General features: G+C 37.8%; 3 protein-coding genes across 6 annotated transcripts in view; 2 read left to right on the forward strand and 1 right to left on the reverse strand.

Moving 5' to 3' along the window:
- The window catches only part of RHOQ (ras homolog family member Q), a 22472-nt gene extending 13308 nt beyond the window's left edge, over positions 1 to 9164 (forward strand). The window contains exons 3-5 of one of the 2 annotated variants that reach the window (XM_053939288.1): positions 2428 to 2592; positions 3334 to 3429; positions 4162 to 9164. In XM_053939288.1, the coding sequence (XP_053795263.1) occupies positions 2428 to 2592; positions 3334 to 3429; positions 4162 to 4317 (417 nt within the window). In that variant the 3' untranslated portion in view covers positions 4318 to 9164. The remainder of the gene's footprint in view (positions 1 to 2427; positions 2593 to 3333; positions 3430 to 4161) is intronic. The other variant, XM_053939289.1, reaches the window with a different exon arrangement.
- PIGF (phosphatidylinositol glycan anchor biosynthesis class F) lies at positions 3203 to 23665 on the reverse strand. Of its 3 annotated transcripts, none has more exons than XM_053939287.1 (6): positions 23184 to 23531; positions 21463 to 21554; positions 20509 to 20625; positions 15825 to 15933; positions 4739 to 4872; positions 3203 to 3397 (listed from the first exon to the last, which is right to left on the reverse strand). In XM_053939287.1, exons 1-5 carry the CDS (start codon positions 23409 to 23411, stop codon positions 4759 to 4761), a joined length of 660 nt encoding a protein of 219 aa, XP_053795262.1. In that variant the 5' UTR covers positions 23412 to 23531; the 3' UTR covers positions 3203 to 3397; positions 4739 to 4758. The 3 variants fall into 3 exon arrangements, with proteins under 3 accessions (XP_053795262.1, XP_053795261.1, XP_053795260.1); XM_053939286.1 differs by lacking the exon at positions 3203 to 3397 and adding an exon at positions 23633 to 23665 and having other exon boundaries at positions 4499 to 4872; positions 23184 to 23430; XM_053939285.1 differs by lacking the exon at positions 3203 to 3397 and adding an exon at positions 23597 to 23655 and having other exon boundaries at positions 4499 to 4872; positions 23184 to 23430.
- Positions 23654 to 26685, forward strand: part of CRIPT (CXXC repeat containing interactor of PDZ3 domain) — a 4644-nt gene continuing 1612 nt past the window's right edge. Inside the window, exons 1-4 of the mRNA XM_053939290.1 lie at positions 23654 to 23749; positions 24607 to 24672; positions 25072 to 25126; positions 25790 to 25893. Of these exons, the coding sequence (XP_053795265.1) occupies positions 23734 to 23749; positions 24607 to 24672; positions 25072 to 25126; positions 25790 to 25893 (241 nt within the window). The 5' untranslated portion in view covers positions 23654 to 23733. The remainder of the gene's footprint in view (positions 23750 to 24606; positions 24673 to 25071; positions 25127 to 25789; positions 25894 to 26685) is intronic.

Raw genomic sequence — 26685 nt, forward strand, 5'->3', positions numbered from 1 at the left:
CAAATACCACACACATCTTTGGCTGTGGTACATGATGTATCCAATCACATTGCACTTGCCGTCCATTTAACTCTTAATTACACTTGCCCACAGCTTGCCCAGTGCAAGTGGGATAGGATATAAATCAAAAGGCATATAAACAAATGCAGGAGCAGGAAAGGAGTTCAGACCTGAGACTAGCTTTAAGAAAATGATTAATATTTGCTATGAATAAAAGGTCCAACCGTAATTTGAAATAGATTAAGTAAAGAGCTATTTTAAGGTTAATGGACTAACAGTAATTTCTGGTGACAGTGAAATGCTTTCTCCATTCCAGCATTTAGTGCAGGCAGTATTCTAGTTATGCTAATGCAGATATGAGATTTTTAGAAAATACAGAGTATAGGGAGGGCAGCTCTTTGGTGGTAGGAACAAATTACAGCTTTTAACTAGATTTTTTAAAAACACAACTTATTCACTAATACCCCACATATGATCTAGAGCTGAATTTGAGAGTAACTGACAGATCCACTAGGTGTTCTTTCATGCAGATTTTGTACCCCAGGGAACAGAGTAATTGGTAGTTGAGAAGCTTCTTTTAGGATTTTAGTCTCCACCCCAGAAAACAGAGTGCAACCCTAAGCAGGATCCAGCTACATTCAGTAGTAGAAATGAAACGTAAAATACATGCCTAAAAAAACTAACTAAATGTTAAAAGAGTTTCAACTTCCTGTGTTGGTGTTTTGAAGTTATTTCTGCTTTCTATGATGAATGCCCACAGATTTGGAAGAGACACGGTTTCTTTCTTCTGAATCAGGGCAAGAGCCTGACACAGACAGGGAAAAGGCCTGTCAAATGTTGTAGCTTCGAAGTGGTGTCAGTTACTGTGGTTGTGAAATTGGGAAGCCATGTCAACAATTAAGTATTCTCTAGCTAATTGACAAGCCTGTTTACAAAACTCGAGCAGACACTCAGAATGGCACAAGAGTATGACAAGGAATGATCACCTCCTTCCTACTGCAGAATTTCTGTCAATGCTTGTCTTTCCTCCAGTTCATGAGAATAACAACTCTCTTCCCACAGCTGTTGACTTCCAAATGGAAAGATGAGCCAAGCAGAAACTGTTCTGAGGAAGTTCTCACAGTTTTTCTGAAATTCTAGAGACCATGTTTAAAACCTAATGAATCAATGAAGGGTGTTTTTGAGGGTGTGACTACAGGTTAATACTCTGGTAATGTAGCTGTTGCCAAGGAAACAGAAATTTAATTTTCTGTCTCATTTCAAACATGGACTTGAATTACATTTCTGTCTCTGTTTAGTAAACAAATCATTGCAATATTTGTGAAACTTAATTAATATGGGCGGTTTACATAGGAAAGAGGGAAACTGCTGCAGCAGCCCTAATAAATTGGTATTTACTGTGGAAGATATAAATCCAGCATTTGTTAGTGCCTCTGTAATGCCTGGCCTCAGTCTTAGTTATCTATGTTGCAAAAACCACCAAAATTCTATAGCAGGAATGATAAGGCATTGGTTCACTGCCAAAGACCAAAGGAAGCCTTGCAGAGAGAAGCTGAGGCATGTTCCCTCCGGATGTCAGCTAAAACATAGGGCAAAAATCCACTTTCTCCCTTGCTAGAGAGAACTCTGATTTACAAGGGGGCAATGCTCCTAGGTACTTGTCTCGCCACAGTATTGTATGCCCTGGCAGTAGGACTGCTGGCTTTAAATGCTGGAGCTCTAAATGTCCTAAATAATCTTTTCACACTAACTCTTCCCAACACACCCAACAAACAAAGAGAGGCATTAATATTCCACTGATAGTGTTCTTGATCCTGAATTTCTGTTCCATCTGATCCTTTGCTGGGCTTGCTAATAGAAAGCACAGTCTAGACAAAGGAGGTCCCTTCTGATCCTTCCTACTGCCCTGAACACTAGGAACAGGACTGTAAGGTTTCTAAGAAACAAAGAAAATTCTAAGGAGGGCTTTAAATATCACCTCTGTGTATGATCCAAAATAGAACATTTAAGTGCATCAAACAGCCTTAATCTAGTCTAGTGTTGTATAACCTGAATGACTCTACAGCAGGCACACCTGCTTATTTCTCTACAATACTAATCTTTGATCTGCAAGTATGTTTGAACCATAAGCCTTTTGGTTTTTTCCTTAAGTGAAAACTTTTTGAATGGTAATCTTCTGTATATTCTCATAGAGAAGCAAGTTTCTATCTGTATTAACACATTTTTCAAAATACTTATATTCACATATAGTTATCTTCATATGTAGATTTTGCTCTAACAGTGACACTAACTAACCTGGAATAGTTTTAAACATTCAGGAAGTTGGCCTCAATAACCTTCATAAAATACAAATGCAGTTTCTGAATATAACTGTTAAAATACAGGCAACAATTTAATATTGCAGATAACAGAATTTTTCTTCCTTAGGAAGACTATGATCGTCTGAGACCTTTATCTTACCCTATGACCGATGTCTTCCTTATCTGCTTCTCAGTGGTAAACCCTGCTTCATTTCAAAATGTGAAGGAAGAATGGGTACCGGAGTTGAAGGAATATGCACCTAATGTTCCCTTTTTACTAGTAGGAACACAGGTATATTTGGTTCTGTTCTACTTTATTTAAACAATTAGGATTATTGTACAGTGCCTTTTCTTTGGGCTGGAAGTTGAGGCCCAACAGGACCTGAGCAGCACCTCCTCCTGCCTTTGAAGGAACAACCCTTACAGGTGGCAGAAAAACACAGATATGTGTTGTCCTCCAATGAGCTATCTCCATTTTGTTAAAAAAACTTATATCCATTTTAAACACGGTGGCTGGCAAGATGGGCTGCATGTCTCCCATGTGACTTTCTAAAAAGTCATGGGACTTACTGAATAAAATTGTCTGCTCATGCCCATGCTACTGGAATTACTTGGGTTTACAACTATTAGTCACATGCAATATTTGCTGAAACAAAGGAAAAGGGGAGAAGCAAGACAATTTCCTCTTGCTTCTTGTGGGTAGTGGACTGGGCTTCATTTATTAAGTGACCCACACGTTGGTGTTACCTTTGGGTTAATCTTTCTGCCACTGCATTTGGTATTCTAAGATGATCACATCTAATTGAAGTGCTGAATTACAGAATAAATGCTTCTTCCTTCTGAATTAAAGGCTCACAGCTTAAATTTAGGGCTTTTGAATCATGAAGGGTCCACGATCTGAATCATGACGTGACTCCATTTTTATAGAGATAATATTCCACTGAATAATTCTCCTTTAAAAGAGGGTATCATATTGCCTGCTGACTTTTGTTTAGATAAAGTATTCCAGCATGACTTCAATCTTTCTTGCTAGATTGATCTCCGTGATGACCCAAAAACTTTGGCAAGACTGAATGATATGAAAGAGAAGCCCGTATCTGTGGAGCAAGGACAGAAGTTAGCAAAAGAGGTAAACTGGATACACCTAAATGAGACCAAGTAACAAAGAACAACAACAAAACACCCCTATTTCTACTTGACTTTGTCTTCATTTACCACTTTTTGCATATCTTTTAGCAGTCCACATATGAAATCTTATGACTGCTTTCCAGTTAACAACACTTAAAATTAACGAATATACGTAACAAGCAGACATATGTAATTACATTTTCTTGTCAGTAGTAGTTCTAATTTTCAGTGTAGACACTTATAAAAGTTATACAAGCTACATAAATATTACTCAAAGATAATTAAAATCCACAGACTGGTTTTAAACAGAGGTTGGAAGGGACCTCTCCTGCTCAAGCAAAATGTTGGAAGCATCTTTTAGTCATTATTTGAGAATGTTATACTACCACTGTAACTACTGTGTAGATAATGCTTATCAGGACACTTACAGAGCCTTTATTTTTGAAACACAAATGAGTCATCTAATTATTTTTTGCTCTTTAATTATCAACCATATCTTACCTCCACTGCCAATCTAAAGAACTTTTTTGTTTCTCATAGAAACCAATCAACTTAAATACCTTCCAGATCTTATTTTCTCCTACGGGGGGTACACATTCGGATAACTTTTTTAGATTGCAGCCAAACATTGTAATGTTGCTATGGGGGTAAGGGGGTGGGGGAAGCAGAAGTGCCCAGATGGAATTGAACAGCTGAGACATACTGCTATTGAATTAACTTATTTTCTTGACAGATAGGAGCCTACTGTTATGTGGAGTGTTCAGCTTTAACACAGAAAGGACTGAAGACTGTTTTTGATGAAGCTATTATAGCCATTCTAACTCCAAAGAAACACACAGTGAAGAAGAGAATAGGCTCAAGATGCATAAACTGCTGCTTGATCACGTGAGAAACATTTGACAATGGCCAGGCTTACTGTGAAATTCTACTGATTTTAAATACAATGCATTAAGTACATAGTGAATTTGTTCCAGGTTTGAAAGTTAAACCTACATTTCTGCCTTCTACAACCAGTGAAATCCAGAGGAATAAAATCAAACTCAATGAACTTGTAATAAGAAGCCACCATATCTGTTACAAATATTTTATTCAGACTGGAAGGTACAATCTCTCAGGGTTACACAGTCTAGAGGAAGCAAAAACTGCACCATGCCGAAATGGCATCTATGTGATTTTACTGAGTGGAGATGCTTGGCCTGAAATACTCTTAACTGAATTTGGACACTCTTCTGCTTTGACTATATATATATATATATATCTTAAAAAACCCCAACTTTTGCAGTCTGTATGGAATCTGCACAAAGAAATACCTTGTCTCTTTTTGCTCCAGTTATCTGCTTTTGTATGTAAGCTGCTTCCGGTTCCAGTGTATCCACAGAGGTGCAATAATCAGACCAGCCATATAGCCAAAGGTAGCTCCAAGGGAACAGGAAATGGGCCATACCTGAGGGGAGAATGTAAGGTAAAAGCAGACAATGAGGAAAATACCTGTGGTTTTTTGTATACTTCATGAGCACAAAGTCTAGGTACTGAAAGACAGCAGTCTTATTCTATTTTAAAGCTTGATGTGCTTTCCTAAAAACGCCAAAAGTGTAACAATCATCTTCATGAGCACTAAATGCTGTTGTACAGTTTATAATTAATATGCATTAAAATGTAAGCAGGCTTCTGGCTATTGCAGACTTTAGTTTGATAGTCCAAAAACTATGTGGGAAAAAAAACGCCTCAGAAGTATTTATACCCCCTGAAGCATTCAGCTGACCTAACTTCCTACTCTGCTGCACACATTTGGATACCTACAGATTTCTCAGCAATTTCTCCTTTCAATCTCTCATGGTGTTTTGAAACTTTTAGGTGTGTATAGAGGGACTAGTATTCAAATAAGGCCAGAGACTGAAATGGATAGAGGTTTGTTGGCTTTTTTTTTTCCCTGAGATGTATGTAAAAGGATAAATTTCCCTTTAGCTAGCAGAAGGGAGGGAACACAAATTTGGAAGCTGACTGAACATCTTGCACCCAGGTCATCAAATTCGTAGTAAGCCAGTTATGTCAAAGAGAGCTTTAATTATATGCTCTATTTTCTAGTATAAGAAAAGGAAGCCAACTCAATATATCTGACTCACTTTAACAAACCATCTTGTAATAAGCCAGAGTAGTAATGGCATTCTTCCCTGCCTTTTTTTTTTTTTTTAGTTGGTATTGATTTGCAGGGAGGAGTGGCCAAATCAAGACTTAACCAGTTTGTCATCAGACGTAGCTTATAGTACCAGTCCAAAGTACCAATCCAAACTACATACTGCATTTGATGAAAGTCTCAACTAAGGTGGTAATTTATTTATTTATTTATTTTAGAATAAACAGAATTCCCAGGCCTCTTTAAAATTCTTCATTGCTTTTTTTTTTTGCAAAGACAGTTTTGCAGTTCCTGCTGTACAGTGCATATTCCTAAAGCAATTACGGACTGGACTCTCCTATTCTTTTGTTTTTTAAATTAAGGGGGATATGCCCCCCCCCCCGCCCCCGGATAGTCTCACTTGAGACTGAGAAATGCACTAGACAATAGAGGAAATATTCCAATCTCCAGCCTTCTTTTCTACTTCACTTTGACTTGCAATTCATGAATATCAAATTAACTTACTCTTAACAGTACTGGTTCCTCCTTTCATTCATTTTCCTAGCTCTGATTCTTCTCTTTACTTCATTATAACTTAAAAGAATATTCACAACCTTTGATCATGGGAATTTTAACTATGAATAAGAGTAATGTATTTTGTCCTCTGCTCTTTCATCTTCAATCTCCTCAGTTGTTTCATCTTCACATTCCTTAGCATTTACAGATTTATGTTATTTGGAGGTCTTAAGGAGTGTAGCAAAGATGATTATTAAACAAGGTGCCTTAGGTACTCTTTATTGACCTTGTTTCATTCTTTCACTTTCATACATTCTGTCTCTGCTGGTTTTTGTTGCTGAGTATTTCAGCAGTTGTCTCATAAGCCAAAGAATTGCTTGTTTTCATTCATTTACTGTGTACTGTAGATCATCTAGAAAAAGCCCTGAGAGGCTTTGGCATGGTAAGTACTACATGTATTTGAAACTCACATAAGTTTGTGGCCTTGGCTAAACTTACACTTCAGGTGGATCTTTTCAACTTTTAATGGAAATGTAATTATTTATAGCATTTTGCATATTACACACATCTAAAGGACAAAACAATAAAAAAGTTCCTGAAACCCTTCCACTCACTCAGCAACATTCAGATGGACTACAAGTCACATTTTTTTATCCATTGATGAAGTCAAATACCACTCTAATATCCACAAAACTATGGACAAAGGCTTCTTAACTCGGTGGTGCTTTTACATCAAATTTGCTGAGTGATCAATGATCAATCCTTCATTAAATTTTTACCTACATTAGGTGAATTTGTAGTTGCCTATTTGCTTTCCAGAACTATGGTATATGATGGACTCTGAATTGACCATATTCCCCTAACTACAGAGCAAGTATCTCTGATGACCCAATGACCCTGTATATTGTGCTATTTTGTGTATAGTGGGTGATTATTGGTATGATTAAAAAGATCTCTGATGATTGTTGTAGCCTCTTTCACCTGACTGAACTGCAACTCGGAACGTGTTTTTTCAATAGCGATGTAACTTTTAATATTAATTATGCCTCTGTCTGTCTTCTAAAACCTTCAATTTTTGCTTTGGTTTTTAAAAGTCAGTGTTACCTTACTTAAGTTTCAGGCTCTCTCTCTTAACAGTTGAATCTCTGACCTCTGAACACTCACAAATGGCAGGTGGAAAAGACAGGGAACAAAGGGAAGAAAACATAAAACATGCCATCTCCCCATCTATGAATAAGACAGAAAGAGATACCACCTCATCCCTTCTAGTGGCACGGAACAGACGGGTGCTGGGCCGGGCACTTAGAACTACTTCGGGCTGTCCAAGCAGCACAGTAAGAATGAGGGCAGTTTCGCCTTTTGAAAACTCCTTAAACACAGCAGTTAAAAGCCTACACTTAAGAGTGTTGCTGTCCTTCTGCCATTTTCTCTAACCCTCATGACTGGGCAAAACCCCCTAACAACAAACAGATAACAGTACCAGTTTTGCACATTTTATTCTCGACTGATGGCTTTTAGGCTACATATAGCCTGAGGCACCCATCAGTATATCTAAAGCAGCAAGTTATCAAAGACAGATTAAGATATGGTTCTTAAGCACATCAGCTGCACTAAAATAACACCACTTTCACATGCTTTTGACTGTCTACAAAATGGGTTGTTTCTTTCTGTGGAAGTGGGTTGCTTTATTTTGCATTAGCTGCTGGCCTCATTTTCCTGAGACCCAATCACTTTCTTCTGGACCATTTTAAATGACTTTGACTTATTCAATTGGCCTGCTTTTGCCCTCTTTTTGATATTATCTCAAACTTGGTTTAAAGTCCTTGACTTGGTATGAACTGCATGTAAGTGAGAAAAATCTAAGCAGCAAATATCTGTTTCAAGAGATTCCATTCTGTTTGCTTAAAACATGCGACTTGTAATACACCCCTCTCATCCCCTGAGAACTTTTCAGCTCAGTTCCTCCTACACCATGCTCCCTTCTGCCTTGAGGAAGCTGACATATCGTGCCCTAGTACTGATGTCATGTCTGGGCTGGGTCAGCAGCAGGGGAATAAGATGTTAGGCCACATGGCCTAGCTGCACTTTTGTTGAGTGGAAAAAAGGCCGATAAGGAGAGAAAAGTGTGGGGAGCACAGGAGATAGAACATTTTTCATGAAACTGTCATGAAATGCCTTATCTGTCTCAGCAGCTGGGACACATCAACTACCATTCTCACAGCCTAACACAAGAAGAATCAGTTTACATATCAAATGCATGATGAAAAGGACAATTTTAACAACCTGTAGATGATTACTAGGAACCTGAACAGCAGCTTGACAAAAACAAATTTTAACAAGAACAAAAAATGCATTTTAATGGACAGAGCATGAGCCAGTGTTTAATGCAAAATTATTCTGATTTCTGCTATTCATTTAAATTTTCTTTTTGCCTTTTCATCTGGCAGCAGTGTTAGGACTCCGCAGGAATTTCTTTAGGCTAGCTAAATAGGCACTGCAGAACTGCAAAGATTTTAGTATATATTAGAACTAATTTTAAGAATTCAAAATAGGAATTGCCAACGTTTCAGGACACAAATGAGCTAGTTTTCCTCAGTGCTCTTTAGAACACCTAAGATTCTATGATGTCAGAATGCTTAGCATATTGCATGGAAAGCAGAGCATGTTGCAGGATCCCAGCAAGGTATCTAGCTCTGCTGGACTGTGCATGTAACTAACTAAACCAAAATTCTGACTGCATGTCAGTTTTGTCATCTATTACAAGTCTTGCATCCCATGCAAAGGAATTACATAGACATTGATAAGGACATAAGGGCCAGATTCTTATAGACCAGAGGAGCAACACAAAGGTTTTAAAGATATTATGAAGTAAGCAGCCGCCTGCTGGAACTTTCATTATACAAATGCAAACAGAGTGCGGCAATCTACTGTATTTACTTTTCAGTAAATTTAAGAGTGTTTTTCTCATATTCCTAAACACAATTTTTTGTATGCTTACTGTTTCAAAAGACTAATTTCTGACTGTCAACCAGAAGGCTATGTAATAATTTTTGTTTCATTTTAAAATTGAATAAATGAGCACAATTATGTTCCCTCCCTGTTTCTAACATGCCTTAAATTGCTGATTGTCTCGTCTGTACTGTCTTAAAAACTTCAGTACATGCCTTTAATCTATTTTGGTTGCATGCACATGTTAACTACAAGTGTCTTATCACGTTGTACAGAATGTGTGTGTTGACAAGCACACACCAAGAAGAAAGTGTGAGGTTTTTTTTCAGGCTGGCATTTGTAACTAGAAGTTGGTTTCATGGATTTGTGTTCTAAAGTTATAGCAAGCGTAACAGCCTTTGATCTCAGCATTAAGATTTACATTGAGAAAACATATTATTAAATAAACAATGATAACCACATTAAAGTGGAACAAGCTTCTACCTCTGTTTAAAACAACTCCAACTGTATATTATCCCTTCTCATATTAAGGAACTTCTCTTATAACAGAACTTTCACAGAAGGCAGTAGACTCAAAAACAAATACAAGAAGGCAACTCTGAGCTGTGTTAAGAACCAAAGTAGAATGAAAGTTTATAGTCCCATTTACTTAATTGAGTAAGCACCAAGAACCGTACTCAAGATTCTCTGGATTATTTTTCAGGCTACAAATGTCTAGGAGGTATCTAAGGCTAATATTTACAGTCATTGGCCAAATTACATGGCAGTCAGTCAACTCAGGTGAGCTATATCAGCACTACCTATTATGCTTGCCGTATCGACTATGAAGTAGGAATATAGCAATTTTACTTCTACCTAATGATAACACTGTAAGCAGAATATTGTTTCAAATTCACTTTTTACCACTAGCAACAGGTACTACAGATCAAAATTATGCTACAAAAAAACCCCAGATGTATGGGAGGGCATGCACACAACAAACAGAGAGACATGATTTAAAAGTCTGTTATCAAAACCTGCAATAAACCCAGGAACTCCCCAGTGAGCTAAATCCAGTTTTTGTCAGTGGCAAATGCTGTGTCTGGAATAACAGTTCCATCACATATAAAGTGTGCTGATAAAGTTGTGGTGTTTAATTATACCATGTTGTTCTGCAACTAGTTTCCTCAAGCTGAGTAGAGAAAGGATGTGCCTAGTAACTCCTACATCATCCCCTTCTGTTTCAGTGGTGGTGTTTTGAGGTTCCACTTCTCAGTGACATGCGGAGCCAGGATCTTGATCACATATGGTTATTAAAAGCAGACCATCAGCTTGAAACAGGCAGTTGGAAAAACTAAACAACTATAACAAAGGAAGTTATTTTCTTTGTAGAACTGTCCCAGCTAACTGTACATACCCATTGTGCTTCAGCGGCCTAGAGACATCTAACATGGATGTACAACTCTAAAATGTCTAGAGTAGCCTTATTTAAATCATCACAATTAAGTGTTGCAAACTGTTTAAAAAATGCTGAAAAATAAGGTAACCATCTCAAAACACTGGCAAAATTAGTCTACCAGTCTAACTGAAACATGCCTGACAGAATGAGTCCTGGAAAGTTTGATGTTTTGTGGTTTTTTGTTTTTAATACAGAAATGTAACTACTGTAGCACCTAACCTGCATTCCTGTAAGGCAATTATCTTTACCTTTGTCTGAGATAAGCTGAATTCTACAGACCTACAACCAGGAATAACAGACTAGGCCTCCCTGACCAACTGTTTTGCATAGTTACAGAATTTTTCTTAAAGCTAGCAGAGGAGTAACATACATAGCATGCTTAAAAGTTGCTTTAAGAACAACAACAGAATAATGAAAAAAACCTGAATCATAGGACACAAACTACTTTCAGCAATATATTTTATACTTCTAAGATAAATGCTTTATATATTTTTTATCTCCATTCTCAAACTTTATTTAAATAATTAATGTTAGTTTATTTCTGAAACAATATTCTGTTCCTGTTAAGCAATATTTACTTAGCATAGAAGTTGTTGTATGCTTTAAAAAATGCAATTAACATTATTATTTTTAAGGGTAGAGAGGCACACTAATCTGAATATCCCCTGTATGCAATATTTTTCAAACATAAACATGGAAAATAAAGTGAAAATTTTCTGAGACATCTGTATTTATCTCAGTTTTGTTGCATATCACAAGACGTATGTATAAAGAAGCAATATGTTTCCTTTGGTTTGTAAATAAGTCAGGATGAACTAGCATTTGGGCTTTGGTCATTAGCACATGAATTAGAACTCTTGTTATAAAATTCATCATCAGGTTTACTCCACAGAACCCTGAAGTACTTTAAAGTAAAAACAATTTCTAGTGAAAGACACACAGGATGCTGACATCTGATTTTCTGACCAGGTAAAATCCAGGTAAAAGTATAAAGACTTCTCAACTTGTACTGATACATCTCAACCACAATGTAAAGCAATGACTACCAGGTAATTTTTCAGTTCTTCTATTAAGTTTGCAGGAAAATATGCTAGACCCAAAACAGACTGCCAAGTGCAGGGAAACTAGCAAAAAATGAAACCAATGTTGCTTTTTCTTTGAAGGACACAAAGTAGAAGAACTGTGGTAAGTATGAGCCTGGCAATTCAGACAAGTATCTTACAGAATAATGCAGATAGCTTTATTTAATATTCTGCTGGGATTCCAGCATTCTCAGTACTCCCTCCAACCTCTTGTTTGCTTTAGGTGAGTGACTACAGGCCATTTCCATTTGAAGCCATTTCTATGAACAAACCAGACTTCACAAAAGCAGGTTTACATTCTCTCCTTCCTGAATGACTGTCAATTTAAAAGTTGACTGCAGACACTCTTAAACTACCTACAGTTTAAAGTGTAGACACCAGATCTGATTAAGTGCTAAATCCCAATTAAGTGGAAAAATATGCCAATTCAAAACACAGTGACTTTTTCAGTGAACCTTGTCTCATATTATATTGTTCTAACAAAGCTAAATCAATAGCATTTTTCATCCCAAACTCACAGCACATTTCTGTACCAGCTGGATATCTTGTGGTTTTGACAACTTTTGACATTCCAGGGCTACCAACAGAGCCCAAGGGCAGCAGCAAAAACCCTTTGGTTTGCTTTATCACATGATATTTCTCAATTATTGCTGATCCATCCAGTTCTTGTAGTACCAATTTCACCTTTTCTGTGACAATCTGCCAACAATGAATTATCTGAAGTTGCAGGTAGCAATGCAGCTGTGTTTCCATTGCATGCTGTTACATCACAGATACTAACTATAATTAATACAAACATCAGAACTAGATTTTGAAATAAACAGGCTTAAAGGTCTTAACACTGCTCTCTAAAATAATAATAATACCACTTTAGTCTTCCCCAAGTAGTAAGATATAAACCACATTTTCTGCTTTAAAGCAGAACTACTTCCACTACAGATAAAAAAAAAATTGTTTACAGCCCAAAGGCTAAAATACAAAAAGGAAAACAATCATCTAATGAAACCTCTTTTTATCTCAAAAGCTGGTCTTGAATTCAAAGACTAAGCTGTTCCATCTGAGTCCATTTTTTGATAGGAAAAGGGTAAATCCAAAACTGTAATCCTCAAGCTCTCTGGTTTTAGGCTAATACAAGAAACAGCTGATGTCAGAAGCACAACAAGTTAATACTTTACTCATGCAGATGTCTAGAAGTAATTTGGTTTTGACCGAGTTCTGATTATTTTTAAGTCTACATTAAGATCTACATGAATTCTTTCAGACCTTGCTTGGGATTTAATCTGTAGGTGTTCCCTTAAACACACCAGCTCAAGTTCTACGGAGTTCTATGCAAAACACTAGTAGTCCTTTTATTTGGGGGAGATTAAAAATATTATTATTAATCCTGCAGCTGTATGATGTGCAGGTATTTTTACATTCCATATGTGGTTAGGTCACTCAGGGGCAATCAGCACTAAATATCTTCTTCCTAAACTAAACAGATCTGTAACAACAGCAGACTCCTTTATGAGGATCATTCTTCTTTCCCCTGTCTGAGGTTAAAGACAACATAGAAAGCACTTCTATTTTATTGTTACAGTGAAAGAATTTACTATGAGTTTCTGTAATCACCTGACATCAGGTAGCAAAAAGAATACTCTTGCAAAAAGGGGCTTTGTGCCAGTGCTCAGTGAACTTCTGAAGAACAGAAACGTCTCTTGGTTCTGAAGATTTCTGAGACAGCCATGCAGCTACTACATGCAATACCTGGGTTGCTGAATCCATACTGTTCCATAGGAATAGAAAGACAAAAGACATCAGCTGTTGCATGAAGTTGTTTTTCCCCGGAACCTGATTCACAATTTATCTCATATATCTCAATATATCTCTTAGCTGAGCTGGGCAAGCTGGGAAGCAGTGTCTGCTGGGCAAATACTGAAAATGCCTGGCCAGAACACTATGTGTCCATAGAACCCCAGTTCTATGGTTTAGTGACCAATATTTAAGAGATGACCTTCAGAAAAATATTAGATTATTAATAGGTCATTGAAAACTTCTGAGAGCTGTGAGCAGGATCCTTGACAAGCTATTTTAAAGAGGTTGATTTCTGCCTTGAAGATCTGTTACAATTTTGGTGTTTTGCTGTGTTACTTTGCTGAAACAACTGGACTTGTAAGAACTACATTACATTTTAACAAGAACTTCTTTCATCTCCCCTAATACAGCAGATCTTAAAAAAATAGCCTTTAAAACTGCAGTTTTCAAAGACTGTTGGAGTGGCAGCCTGCAGGACTGATAAGCAAACTCTCTATGGCTGCTCTTGAACTGCCCACATCATTAAAGATCGAGCAGGTCAGACTCAAAGTGTAACAAAAATTTATTCTCCCATCCCACTATTTAAAACTCTATAATGTGTAAGATGGATAAGTGAGGATGGGAAAAATGAGGGGAAGGGAAAGAACAGCAGCAAATACTCTAGATCTAGGCAAAAGATCTTTGATGTAGAACTTGAGTCATAAACCCTCCCCTGCTAACTTTGGTATCAGAAGTATGTCAGAAATGAGGGTGGAGATGGTAAAGGAAAAGGGAAATTGCAGACACACAGGGAGCACTGGGGAGCATTCACATCCAGAAAAAGCCAGTGACAAGTTTGGGTATCTGAAGTTTCTGCAGATGCTTTGCTGTTCTGAGGAGTCATATAGTATCATTTTAGATGTTTAAGTGTAGATTATACAGCTAAATTTTCAGTCATGTTTGGTTTTTGTTAACTTGGAAGAGTTTTCAAACAGCAAGTTTTCAGACCATTATCAAAGTTGTGTCTCCCACTACTGGAACATGTGGGAATGGACCAAAAGCTAAAAATTAACTCTACTTAAAGTATCTGTCTTCAGCTATTAGTGGCTTCGTTTTGTTAATCAGAGCCCCCTGACCTAAGTTTTCATCATATCATTGGTGCATAAATGGTGAAGGTTTTATACACAGCGTATTAGCAAAGTCTGAGATTTTGGGACTAAAACAAAACCTACTAGATGAGACATGCTACTTTAAAATCCCATCTGAGCAAGGAAAAAGTGCTTGCCTCTCATCAGGCAAGCAGGGAAGTGAGTAAGATTTGGAAAGGAGATAGGAGATTGCATTTCAGTGAATCCCTTGATTTTTGGGTTACATTCATGTCTGTCCACAATTAATTAGTGCCAACACATACCTATGCTAGACCGATGGTGAAACATCTTGCAAGAATAAAACCAAGTATTTTCAGGGAAGAAAATGTTTTGCTTAAAATATTAACCTACGCTCCATTATTTTTGCAATACAAATTCTAATGTCTAATTACACTACTGCAATGAAAGACTAATGGCATAAAAGCAGGCTGTGAGCTACTTACAGAAGAAAAATTTTAAGTGCAGCTGTAAGCCACCGCATCTCTACAGTATCACAGAGGAAAGTGTGCTGCCTGTTACATTGATTTCTGGAAGAAACCTCTGAAAACATCTGCTTAAGAACAGGCCTGGTAGACACTAATCAGCTAAGAGTGTATGGTTTGGTAACCAGACAAAGTTACAAAACACTGAGCACATGTAGGAAGAAGCTGTTACTGGTGCCATCATTTTATGGCAATTGCAGACTTTAGTTACGTTTAATTGAATCACTTCTCCATGCCAAAAAACATAGTAAGAAATTAGCATAAACATTGGAATTCATAAAGATAGAATCTGCAATGCCAGCTTCACATTTTTTTCTTGTTCAACTAAAAAGCTAACGTTTTCCTTTCTTTGAAATCAGAAGTGTTTAGCACAGTGCTTTGGCTATACCATTTCCACAAACTGATCTAAATCCATTTAAAATACCTTCTGTTAAGTGCTTTTATGGAAGACAGAGGGGAGCTAAAACACCAGGAAAGCATCTTTCTTTCCCTAGCTGTGAACAGTAAAAGCTACTAGACTGAAGGCAAACTTGAAGCCATCTTCATGATTTCACATTTCTCCTCCAACTTGTCCAGCTTCTTCTTATCCAAATCATTAAGAGCTGTATTCCATTATAAAATTTGCATGCAACAGACACTCAAGTGTAATGCATGCAACATACTCAAGTACATAATAAAGAACCTATTTAAACTGGAAGTAAAACGAATGCATTTTACTTCCTCACACCCTAGGCACAGATGTTTCCAATGAGTTTTTTAAAGTTTGGCATAACTCTGAAGGAACAGCTTATGACCAAGTACAATACACCTGAACAGCTTCAGAGCAATTTTGTGTAGTGTGCATCTCCAGAAAATCAGTATTTTATACCTTTATGGTAAGGGTGTACATACTGACCTGCCAAGGCCGATCCCAGTCAAGAGGAATAGGAAATGCTCCAAACCAAGCTCCAAGTATACTGCACATGGAAGTAATCTGTAGACTGCTTTCCCATATGGACATAGCTCTGTAAAAAGTGTGTTATAAGTTTTCAACAGCAGCAGAAGTTCCCATGGCAGAGAGCTAGATCAGATTTCTCCCAAAATTTTTGAGGCTACAAACAGACATAAAATTTCACATATTTGATAAATAGCATGCAGGTTTCTCCTAAAACACACAAACTAGAAGTACAATCTAAGTTGCATATTTGAGCTATAATTACAATCTTTTTATATCACACTTTCAGGATTTTTTTTTCTTTAGCTGTTTCCTGCAAAAGCTAATTTATGTTACCTTGAAACACTGCTAGAATGAGCAAATAAATCTATCTCAATATCTGTGTGCATGGCAGGGAGAGGCAGGCATGGAAGTGTACTGTGGGACTGTACAGAAAAGCACAAGCACAGTCACAAAGGACTCTGTGGTGTAGACATATTTGATGACAACAATTCAAAATTTAACAGAGAAATCCAGTATGAGAATATTTCAAAACAAGTTCCCATCAACTAAAAAGAAACATTGCAAGTAAATGTAACTACACATTGGAGCCCTTTGGTAGCAGTGCATCCAAGTCCCAATACACTGGCCGCAGGATAAATTTTTTGCACACTAAAGAACTCTTACCAGTCATGGCACACATTGTAAGAGACATTCAATTACTTCAGTTCTCAGTTTATAGCCTTCTGCCACTACTGATTTCAAAAGTTTTTGAAAAGCTGGATTTCTGTTTAACAGATGAGCACTTACTACCATCAATGTACCAAGTGATCGCTCTGCTTTGCTCAGGCCACAAACATTTGGGTACTTGGTACCAATTAAGAAACGAGCAACAGAAGTTCAGAATGCAGTAGGGCACAGTTTCAAGACAGGAGGACTAAGCTAGAGTCACTGCTCCAAATCAGCACAACAGGAGATCTGAGTTTAAAGTTTGCTACATCTCAGATTATAAATGTACACCTAGCTTCAGCTAACAGAGGAAAAAAATATGAGCATTTTTATGGCTTGAACACTAGATGCACAGTAAACTCTGAACTTTGCATGTCCTGTTTAGGTTGCATTACATGAACACTTGGTTTTGAAGAGAATAAAATTTCTTTACTTCTGAGTACACACTGCTGCACTTGCTATTGACCAAACAGCTCTCAAGTTTAAAGCAAACATTTTTCAATATTTGCAGAAAAAAATGTCTTGCAGACTACAGTAACTGACAGTGCAAGGTTGACATTTTGAGCAGAGCTGTTTCTTCTACAATAACACGACCCCTTTAACTTAGAATTCTCCAGTTCACAATTCTACCAGTTTGAGATTCTTATTCTTGAAGAGAAAAGTCTTGATGTAACTGGAAAACTGTTTAGGAGTCTGCACACAGAAAATTCTTTTGAATTATTTTCAGAAGCTGAATAACTGAGCAGAGAGTTGTCAGGCAGAACAAGGAAGAGAACATTCACTATAGCCTTAAATCAGCAAAAGAGACAACAGAATACACCAAGTGTTTAGTACAGTGCTTTGGCTATACCATTTCCACAAACTGATCCATTTAAAATACCTTCTGACTGAGGTAGGACTGACTGAGTTATTTAGTTATACCTCACAAGATATCTTGTGTGTGTGGCAGATTCACCAGAGACTGCTGTACCATATGGAGGTATCAGACTGAATCCAAATGCAAAACAACAGAATTAGCAAGGCACCTGCACAAGTGAAAAAGAGCCATTGGCAGTTTGGCAACTATTTCAGCTGCTAATTGAACTCCTCTGTAGCATGGACTGGCTACCCAAAGACAACCTGACTTGTCCTCCAGCATTATCCTGAAGGAGCAATTACATACTTTTTTAACTAAGTCATTACTTAAGTAATCACTTTTCTTCTTGGTATGACTGACTTATTGGGATTTTTGAAGGTATTCTTTAAACCACCACATAAACTCCTCATTTGCATAAGACTAACAACTGCAGTAATGTTTACAAACTTTGCATTTCCACATTTCTTTCATTTTAAACTAAGATAATCCCACAGACAAAAGTAGCAATGTTTAAAATAATAAATGAATGCCAGTGGCAGAAAGGTCTTTAAAACCCTAAAGTAATTTATTTAACCCCTTTAAATAATACAATACATTCAGTTCAGCTTTAAATAATGTTTGAATTCAAAGGTTAGCTGACATAAATAGTCTACTGAGACAGCTCCTTCATAGACAAGATTTAGAATTCTTGGCTGCAGCAGAACTAAATACTAAGCAGCCCTTGGTGTGATGATGCCTCCATTTACAAGGGACATTTCAAGTCTGTAAGAGTATGCAGCTCACAGAGTGATAAAACAGGCATAATGAAAACAGGAAGGAGCCCTAACATCATGGTTTACTATTTTTTGGCAATATCCAAATAAAATCTCTTTTCTACACTGGTAACACCTTATAATTGATATTATACCAGAAATTTCATCTGCTTTCTCAGAGCAGTGATTTGAAATAAACAGTCTCCAAAAGGAGAGAGAGGAAAAAAAAAAAAAAAGGCAATTGAAAACTGGTTTCCTAAAGACTTTTATGCAGGAGGCTATTTCAGCTAAGTTACTGAAACACTATTTAAGTAACAGCCACATGCTGCCATTAATGCTGATAACCCTTTCCGTAGCTTTTACTTCCATCTAACCACTCACAGCAGCACATGACAGCATATGATCAGTATCATGACCCTGACATCAGTCACAACTCTAGATGTCAGAGTAAGGAGCCCAGAGATGCTGACCTGAGACCACCCCTTTCCAAATGCAGAATTAGTGAAAAGGGCCCTATTTATAACCAACTAAGAATGGAAGGGTTTGTGATGTAGAATACATAGACTTACTTTTCTCACATATTCTATGTGCACATAGGCTTAAGGTTACTTAAGTCTAAATTGCACTCAGATACTTTTTTCATACTAAGCTATACACTTCATCAGAACTTTCAAGCTAACCGTTCCAGTGCAATTCAATTCCCTAAACTCTGCCTTCAAGGAAAGCAGCTCCATTGATTTTACCTAACCATCCTTTTCTTCAATTTAACCAGTCCCACCTCATTCCACCTTTTAATGTATCATGTCTACACTCATCTCATGCCCAGACCTAAGATGTTCCAATTTCACAAGGTCAGATGAAAAAACACAGGATTATTTTTAAATAAGCAGCTTGCTACAATCCATAAAGAAACCTGCTACAATATTTCTTTGTAGTCTATACTCAAAGTGTAAACAAACATCATTAATAATAAACATTTTTCTCAAATAATGTCACATGGCTCACTAGTAAGAAGTACTAACAAGTCCTCACAGCAGAAGTGTCAAAATAAGACAACTGTTTCCTATGCAATGACTGTGCTGAAACAGCATTAAGATCCAAACTAGGAAAAAAATAAATCAACAGGCATTCAAAATCTACCTAGCACAAAGACCAACTGATACTGTCATACATCTGTTACTTCAATTCAGCTGTTATTTCCAGATGCAAAACCTCCAAAGATGACCAAGTGAATCAGCAATGATTTGTCTAAACAACTCCTTGCTTTTATTAGAGTGTATTTACATTTCCACTGAAAAAAAAAAAAAAGTGTAAAGGACTTCAGTAAGTATTCAAGATATTTTTTCAGTAAGTTGACAACTGAGATAAACCAAAATTTAATACCTGAAAGTAGTATTAAAGTCTCCTCCTCTACAGGAGTACAAACCAAAAAAAATTCCATAGGTCAGCAGTGTAATACAACCTTTCACTGTCTTCTGAGATGAGACTTCACCATTACAAACTACTAAAAGGGAATGAATACTAAAATCTCACTGAATCTCAAGCATAGAAACCTCTTTATGTTTCAGTGTCCCAGTCTTTCAACATGTTATTATTTATGGAATGAAAAAAGGCAGAAGAAATGGAAATCTTCTGAAAAATACATTATCCTTGATAATTTTTTGATACATGTATTTTGATACATGCTAATGCTATGGCTGCCACTGGAGGTGAAAATGTGGTTAGAAGGCTTGTTTTAACTTTAAACATAATCCTGAAAAAATCAACACTTGAAAACTCTGACACTCAAAACAGCTTTCTTTGAAACTGAAAAACGAGTATGGGTTAATATTACATATTTAAGAACACAGTAAGTCGTGTATAATTTTCAACATTATATTCAATTTTAAAACAGTGCTTGTTTTGAGTTTAAAACAGTTCTTGTTTTGACTTCCTACTTTAAAAGTTGTATTTACGAAGATATTACTGGGTCATGTGTAAGATACTCCATGCACAGCTCAGTGACAGGTCTCCCCTTTATTTGGCAACCATCATACAGGATGTTTTTACTCCAGTAGAGTATATGCTGGAAACATTATTTCCTTCAAACACATATAAAGTGAGATTTAGCATCTGAACACCAAAAACAAAAAGCCATTTTTCTGAATCAGTGTCTTCAAATAAATCTTTCTTTGTCAGAAAAGCTTTCATCACAAAAGCTATAATCACAAAAACCACCCATCATCCAGGAAGTTTTCTTTTCTTTACAAAAAATTCCATTATATATTTTTACACCAATTCTGTCCATTTCTATTCAGAGAAATATCAGAAACTTTAGATTAGGACTTACCCATTTTTACTAAATACCCGTATCCATGCCTGTATGTTTGGTCCCAGCAAACACAAGCATTGTAAAGTAGTGAATGTAGACAGAAGAACTGCAAACAAAAACGTCTCAGTCACTAACCTACAAAAAGAAAAAGAGTATTACAAAATTTAGGTGGTTGTTCTAAAAGTTCCAAGATTTAGGAAGAATAAAGCCCCTCTAATTCAACTGTGAAACTGAATTGTGAAAGCATGTGCACTTTCTTAAACCTCATATAAAAGAATGAAATTTTTTTTCTTACTCTGTAGAACATTAAAGGAAGCTGGAAAGAGTTCTCCTGTTATCTCAAGAGTGAGATGTAGTATTTTTTTGAAATGTCTGAGACCTGTAACATTTTTAAAAAACCACAGGTGTACTTCACATAGGTCATTAGTTCTAAACTGAAGTATGCTTGGATATTTACTTCATTATTCCATTTATTTTTCCAGTTTGACAGCAACCATGAAACCAAAATACATGAAACTACTGTTAGTCAACAACTTAGTATATCTCTCAAAACCCAGGTTGCTTCACACTTCTTTCTTTAAACTTTCACAAAAGTTAAAACACTAACATCAAAAGGATGAAAGATAGACAAGATGTGTGGTTTAGAATCATACACGGAAAATGACTGAATAAAGCTACAAAAACGTTTGTGCCCATATGTTTAAAATTAAAGTAAACTGAGTTGTTTGTAACTGCATTACAATTTTTATTTACAGAAGTCTCATTTAAGAGCTGGCTTCCAAAGAAAACAACAAGCAAACAAACAAAACCCCAAAATCAAGAGGAAGCTGAAACAGCCACCTTTCTTCCCCCAGCTAGGAGCTTATCCCTTAACTTCCAGTGTACCAGAAAATACACAAGTATTTATACCAACATCTGCAGGGAGAGCTGCCCCTTAGAATATTTATAGAAAGAAAGGGTCTTCTGACTTACTCTATGAGAGGTGCTCCATAAAGAACAATAATCGCATGAAATAGTATGCAAGACATGAAAAAGTATATACAGCATTTTAGAAATCTGGATATCTAAAAAAGAGCAATGAAATATCAGAATAATGCTTCAAAACAGAACATAAGTAACACACACTATATCTTATCAAGTGCATTGTACTCTGATTACTTCTTTAATTTCAGCTGCAGCATAATGTAATAGCATGGCATATTTCAAAACAGTTTCCCATATATTAATACTTGAAATAATTAATTTTAAAATATCACACTCCACCTACAACTTTTTTTCATGTATCCCATTAAACAGGGCAAACATACAAAAAATATAACCAGAAATTACAAGATAAGCAGAAGTAATTTTATTGGACATTTTTACACTTCCGTTTTACATCTGACTGTCATATCCATTCATTAAAAGGCAACTCTCACAAAAAGTGAAAAAATTTAAAAGCAAGAACACATACAATATAAAAAAAGTCTGCTAAATAAAGAATCAAAATTACATTAACTAAAACTACATTTTGAACTTGGCATCTTAAATTCTGAATATATTTGAGAAATATCCAAAACTTTCTATAAGTCTGCAAAACACATAATTTTCTATGAACTTAAACAACAGTTTCTGGGTACTCACTATATTATGTAGAAGCAAAAACACTTGATAAACAGTTCTGGTAAGGTCTGTTCTGATCAGGTCACCAATGCAAAATCCGTAACTTCCCTTGAACCCTTATTTTTTCTACATTTACTCCTTTCTACTTTTATTTCCTGGGATGTAATGTCACCTAGAACATGAAGTGTGCTTCATTTTTAAATCACGGATAGCTGAAATACTTGCTTTCCATCATGTTTTTGTGCGTTTCATATCCTCCTCAGTCAGCAAAACTATACACAAGCTTTGCACACAAAGATATGCTGGCAGGGATGATTACTCAAACATTTAAGGACCACCTCAGAGCACTACATCTTGCCTGGCTCAGCAAGTCAGGAGTACAAGACTATCCCCCTGACTTCAAAACTCTGGGGCATTCCCCCACTGCTGGGCAAGTTGCGTGCTGCTCCAAAATCACTCTGTTCCGAAGTACTTCATTGGGATTCATACCCTTAATGCTCCCCGTTGCAAACTGTAACTACAAAAAGTTTCTCCCAACTTTAGATTCTTCTGTATGCAAATTTCATCATACGAGGAAATGTAGTCATTTTAATACCTTTCCATATGATTTTTTCAGTTGTTGAAATGCAGCATAGTATCTCTTTTTATGTGTCAGATCCTGAATTTTTTTTTTCTTTTAAAGTTATTACAAACTTACAACTACACACGAGAAACGTGTGATGCCATTTCTTCCTGGTATATCCACTTAACAGGAAGATGAGTCAGGCCTGGACTACAGAATGAGTTCTGTGCCATTTAATTTTGCCAGGTTTTGCCACCATGCAAATTCTTAGGACAATAAACAATATTGCATTGACAAGAATCAGGAAAGCATAGAATCACTCACCTGAACAGGTTATTTACAGGCAGAGAAAGTTTAACATCATGAAAATAATGAAAAATTTGTTTCAAGAGATGCTACACTCAACTCACTAATAGAAAATGAGAATTCACCATCAAAAACTGTCTTTCTCATTTGATTATTTCAGAGAATTTGCTTCCCCTCTGGACTGACTGGTAACAACGTAAGAATTTAAAAAAAAAAGTCTTACCTTGTGAGCAAAGGAACGTCTCTTAGGAAACTGATTTGGTTTAAGGACTAAGTGCAAGACTATATTAAGGGTAGCAACACAAACAGAACAAACACATAGCCACGTGAGGTGCGTTCCCAGGACGCTGAATCCGTCCAGGAAGAAAGCCGGGGCCACCGCGGCCAGGACGATGGACAGAGCGCAGAGGAGGTTTGCAGCCAGGAGCCTCCTGATTTCCGCCTCCCTCATGGTGTCCGGGCACCGGCACCTGCAACACACCGAGTCCCGCCCCGTCACCGACACGCCGCAGCAGCGCTGCAGGGCAGCATCTTCCCCGGCCGCGACGCGCAGGGCAGAGCTCTGGGCCCAGGCCGGGGACGAAGGGGACGATTTTGGGGCAGAAAACAGCGTTTGTTCGAAAAAAACAAACAAACCCCGCGCGGGCGGCGGGCGCCGCTCCCGCCTCTTACCGCGGAGCGCGCGGCGCCGCCCGGCAGCGGAAGGCAGCGGGGCCCGGCCGGCGGCACTTCCGGGGCGCTGCCGGAAGCGGCGGCGGCTGTGGAGGGCCGCCATGGTGTGCGACAAGTGTGAGTACGGGGGTGCGGGGGGCCTGCCCGGCCGCCGTGCCCTGCCCTGCCCGAGGGGATCCAGGGCTGCCCTGAGCGGAGCGGCAGCCGCGGGTCCCGGGCTGCTCAGGGCAGGCCGCGGGTGGCGGTTCCCGGCAGCGCCCTGTGTGAGCTGTGGTTCTCCCCTGTGTGAGCTGTCATTCTCCGCCTGAGGAGCGTATCGATGTGCATAGTTTAAATGATTCTGTCTTGTATCATCACTAGCGTGAGCAGCAGGACCGGGAAAGGGGTTGTCCCGCTGTACTCGGCACTGGTGAGGCCGCATCTCGAGTGCTGTGTTCGGTTCTGGGCCCCTCACTACAAAAAAGACATTGAGGTGGCGGAGCAGGTCCATAGAAAGGCAACAGTGCTGGTGAAGGGTCCGGAGCAAAAGGTCTGATGAGGAGCAGCCGAGGGTGTAGGGGTTGTTTAGTCTGGAGAGGAGGAGACTCAGGGATGGCCTTATCGCCCTCTTCAAGTCCCTGAAAGGAGGTTGTAGCCAGGTGGGGATGGGCCTCTTCTGCCCGGCAACAAGCTGCAGGACAAGAGGACAATAGTCTTAAACTGGGCCAGGGAACATTTAGGTTGGACATTCAGAAGAATTTTTTCCTAGTCATGGAGATGAGACACTGGAATGGGCTGCCCAGGAAGGTGGTGGAGTCATGGAGTCACCATCCCTGAAGGTGCTTAAGGAAAGACTGGACATGGCACTCAGTGCCAAGGTCCAGTTACATGGTGGGAATTCGTCACAGGTTGGACTCGATGAATTCAGAGGGCTTTTCCAACCTAATTGACTCTGGGATTCTGAGCTTTTTCCTTTGTAATTTTTCCTTATGTAGGTGAGAAGAAGCTTGGAACGGTGATCACTCCTGATACATGGAAAGATGGTGCAAGAAACACTACAGGTAACCTCAGCAAGGTTTAGCAGCTTGGTTTTGAGGTATTATAAAGCCAGCTGGGCACCTGAGCTATGTTACCATCTTAAGACCAAAATTTTATATTACTAATCAGGTTAAATATTAAGTCATGTACTTTCCCTCCCATGCTGATTTAATGCATTGGGAATTTATTTGTCCAGAACTCTTTGGTATTAAATTTTCTTAATTTTTTTCTTTCTTGGATGAGAGGACAATACATAGAGTATTTAAATGGCGCAAAAAGTGTTCCGTTACCCTGTCCCCAGTGTTGTGCTGAATTTTTTATCTCTCTTTGTGACTTTATTTGCATATGTGTAAAAGTTGTAAATGAAGATTTTTAAAGTATGCTTGGAATGGGGTTATTGATTTTTTTTTTTTTTTTTGTAGAAAGCGGTGGTCGAAAGCTAAATGAAAATAAGGCATTGACCTCAAAGAAGGCAAGGTTAGTATATCAGTAATACTGATTTTGGCCAAGAACATCAGTTAGCAAACTAACTGAGGCGTGTTTCCTAAACAGCTGTGCAACTCCAAACTTGTCCAAATACACTTAATAAATTAAAATTGCTAGGATTATGGTATTTGATTTGTTGGTAAAAATATGTCCATACATATTCCATGGGTGCTTTCTGCTCAGTCATGGAATATTTTACTGCAGTTCTTACTGGAATTGCTAAGATTTGATGATTTTGTAGGAGAGAAGCCAAGAACAGTTATTTTTTGTGCTAATATTGCCAGGATAATCTCTTGAGCATTTCCTTCATGTCTGCAGGACTTTCTGTTTGCAAGGGGGCAAGATGCTGCAGGAAGGTGTTTAAGTTCAAAGTCATGTAGTATCTTAATAAAAATAAACATTTTTAGTTCTGCTTTCGTGAAGTTGTTGTCTGTGATGGAAGAAATGTCTCTTAATAGGGAAAGTGGGAGCTTTTCTGCATACTTTGTGTAGCCTATTAGAAATAATTCTTGTATGTCCCTTTTCTAAATTACAGGTTTTGGACTACAGTTGCTGGAGTTTCTGACTGCACCGTCTAGCTTAGACTTTTTAGGATGAGGCAGAAAAATACTTCATTTCAAGGACGGTAAATAAAGAACTTTTCCTTTTTCCCAGGTTTGATCCTTACGGAAAGAACAAATTTGCAATATGTCGGATTTGTAAGAGTTCTGTCCACCAGCCAGGGTCCCACTATTGTCAAGGATGTGCCTATAAAAAAGGTGAGTTTCATTGAGTGCCAAAGGTGAGTTTCATTGAGTGCCAAAGGTGAGTTTCATTGAGTTTGGCTTGGAACAAGAGAGGAGGTACAACACTTAAAAAATAAGAAACATAGTTAGAATATGGAAAATTCTAGTTACATACAAGGAAAGCAATTTTTCAGTCTGGAAGTGATCAAATACTCTAGTAGCAGGTACCATCAGAAGTTGTGGAATCTTTAAAGTTGGTATTCGGAGAATGGCTTGAACAGTCCTGAGCCAGCCTTATCCAAGTTGGCTGTTTTGAGTGGGGCAGGACTAGAGACTGAAGGAGATTCTTTTAAACCTTTGTCATTCTGTAATTCTGCTTCTTTTATAATGTTTCCAGTGTCTGAAGTAGTACATTTGGAAACTTAATCATGGCAATTGCATAGAGAACTGTCATCTAACAAGTTCTAAAACTCAGTTGCTTGTTGCAGTCCCTTTTCTCATCCCTTCTCTCCTCTTCCCTTTTTATAATAGCTAAATCTAAAATTCCTAGATGGAAAAAAGCATCATGAAGTCAGTTACATGATTTAATCCCCAAGAGTTCTTGCAGCACATGAGGTGAACTGGTTTTTGAGTGTAGAGCTACAGCTCACCAGTAGTAAGCTTTGTTTATGAAATTAATTGTTCAATAAATATGTGCTGTGTCACTGAGTCAGTGGTTTAGCAGCCTGCTGTAGGAATGTTGCCTGCTAGGTCCTCTCCAGACTGAACCCCATTAAGTACTTGTACTCTCTCTTAAATTTATGTCTGGTTTGGGTGGACTTCAGG

This window comes from Vidua chalybeata, chromosome 3, assembly GCF_026979565.1.
Source record: "Vidua chalybeata isolate OUT-0048 chromosome 3, bVidCha1 merged haplotype, whole genome shotgun sequence".
Taxonomy (NCBI): domain Eukaryota; kingdom Metazoa; phylum Chordata; class Aves; order Passeriformes; family Viduidae; genus Vidua; species Vidua chalybeata.

Excerpts from the sequence above, each read along its gene's own strand:
- PIGF (XM_053939287.1), bottom strand. The coding sequence starts at position 23,411 with ATGAGGGAGGCGGAAATCAGGAGGCTCCTGGCTGCAAACCTCCTCTGC. Across the intron at positions 21,555-23,183 it reads GACGTTCCTTTGCTCACAAG|ATATCCAGATTTCTAAAATG; the intron begins GTAAGACTTTTT and ends GCTCTTTTTTAG. Across the intron at positions 20,626-21,462 it reads TATGGAGCACCTCTCATAGA|GTTAGTGACTGAGACGTTTT; the intron begins GTAAGTCAGAAG and ends TTCTTTTTGTAG.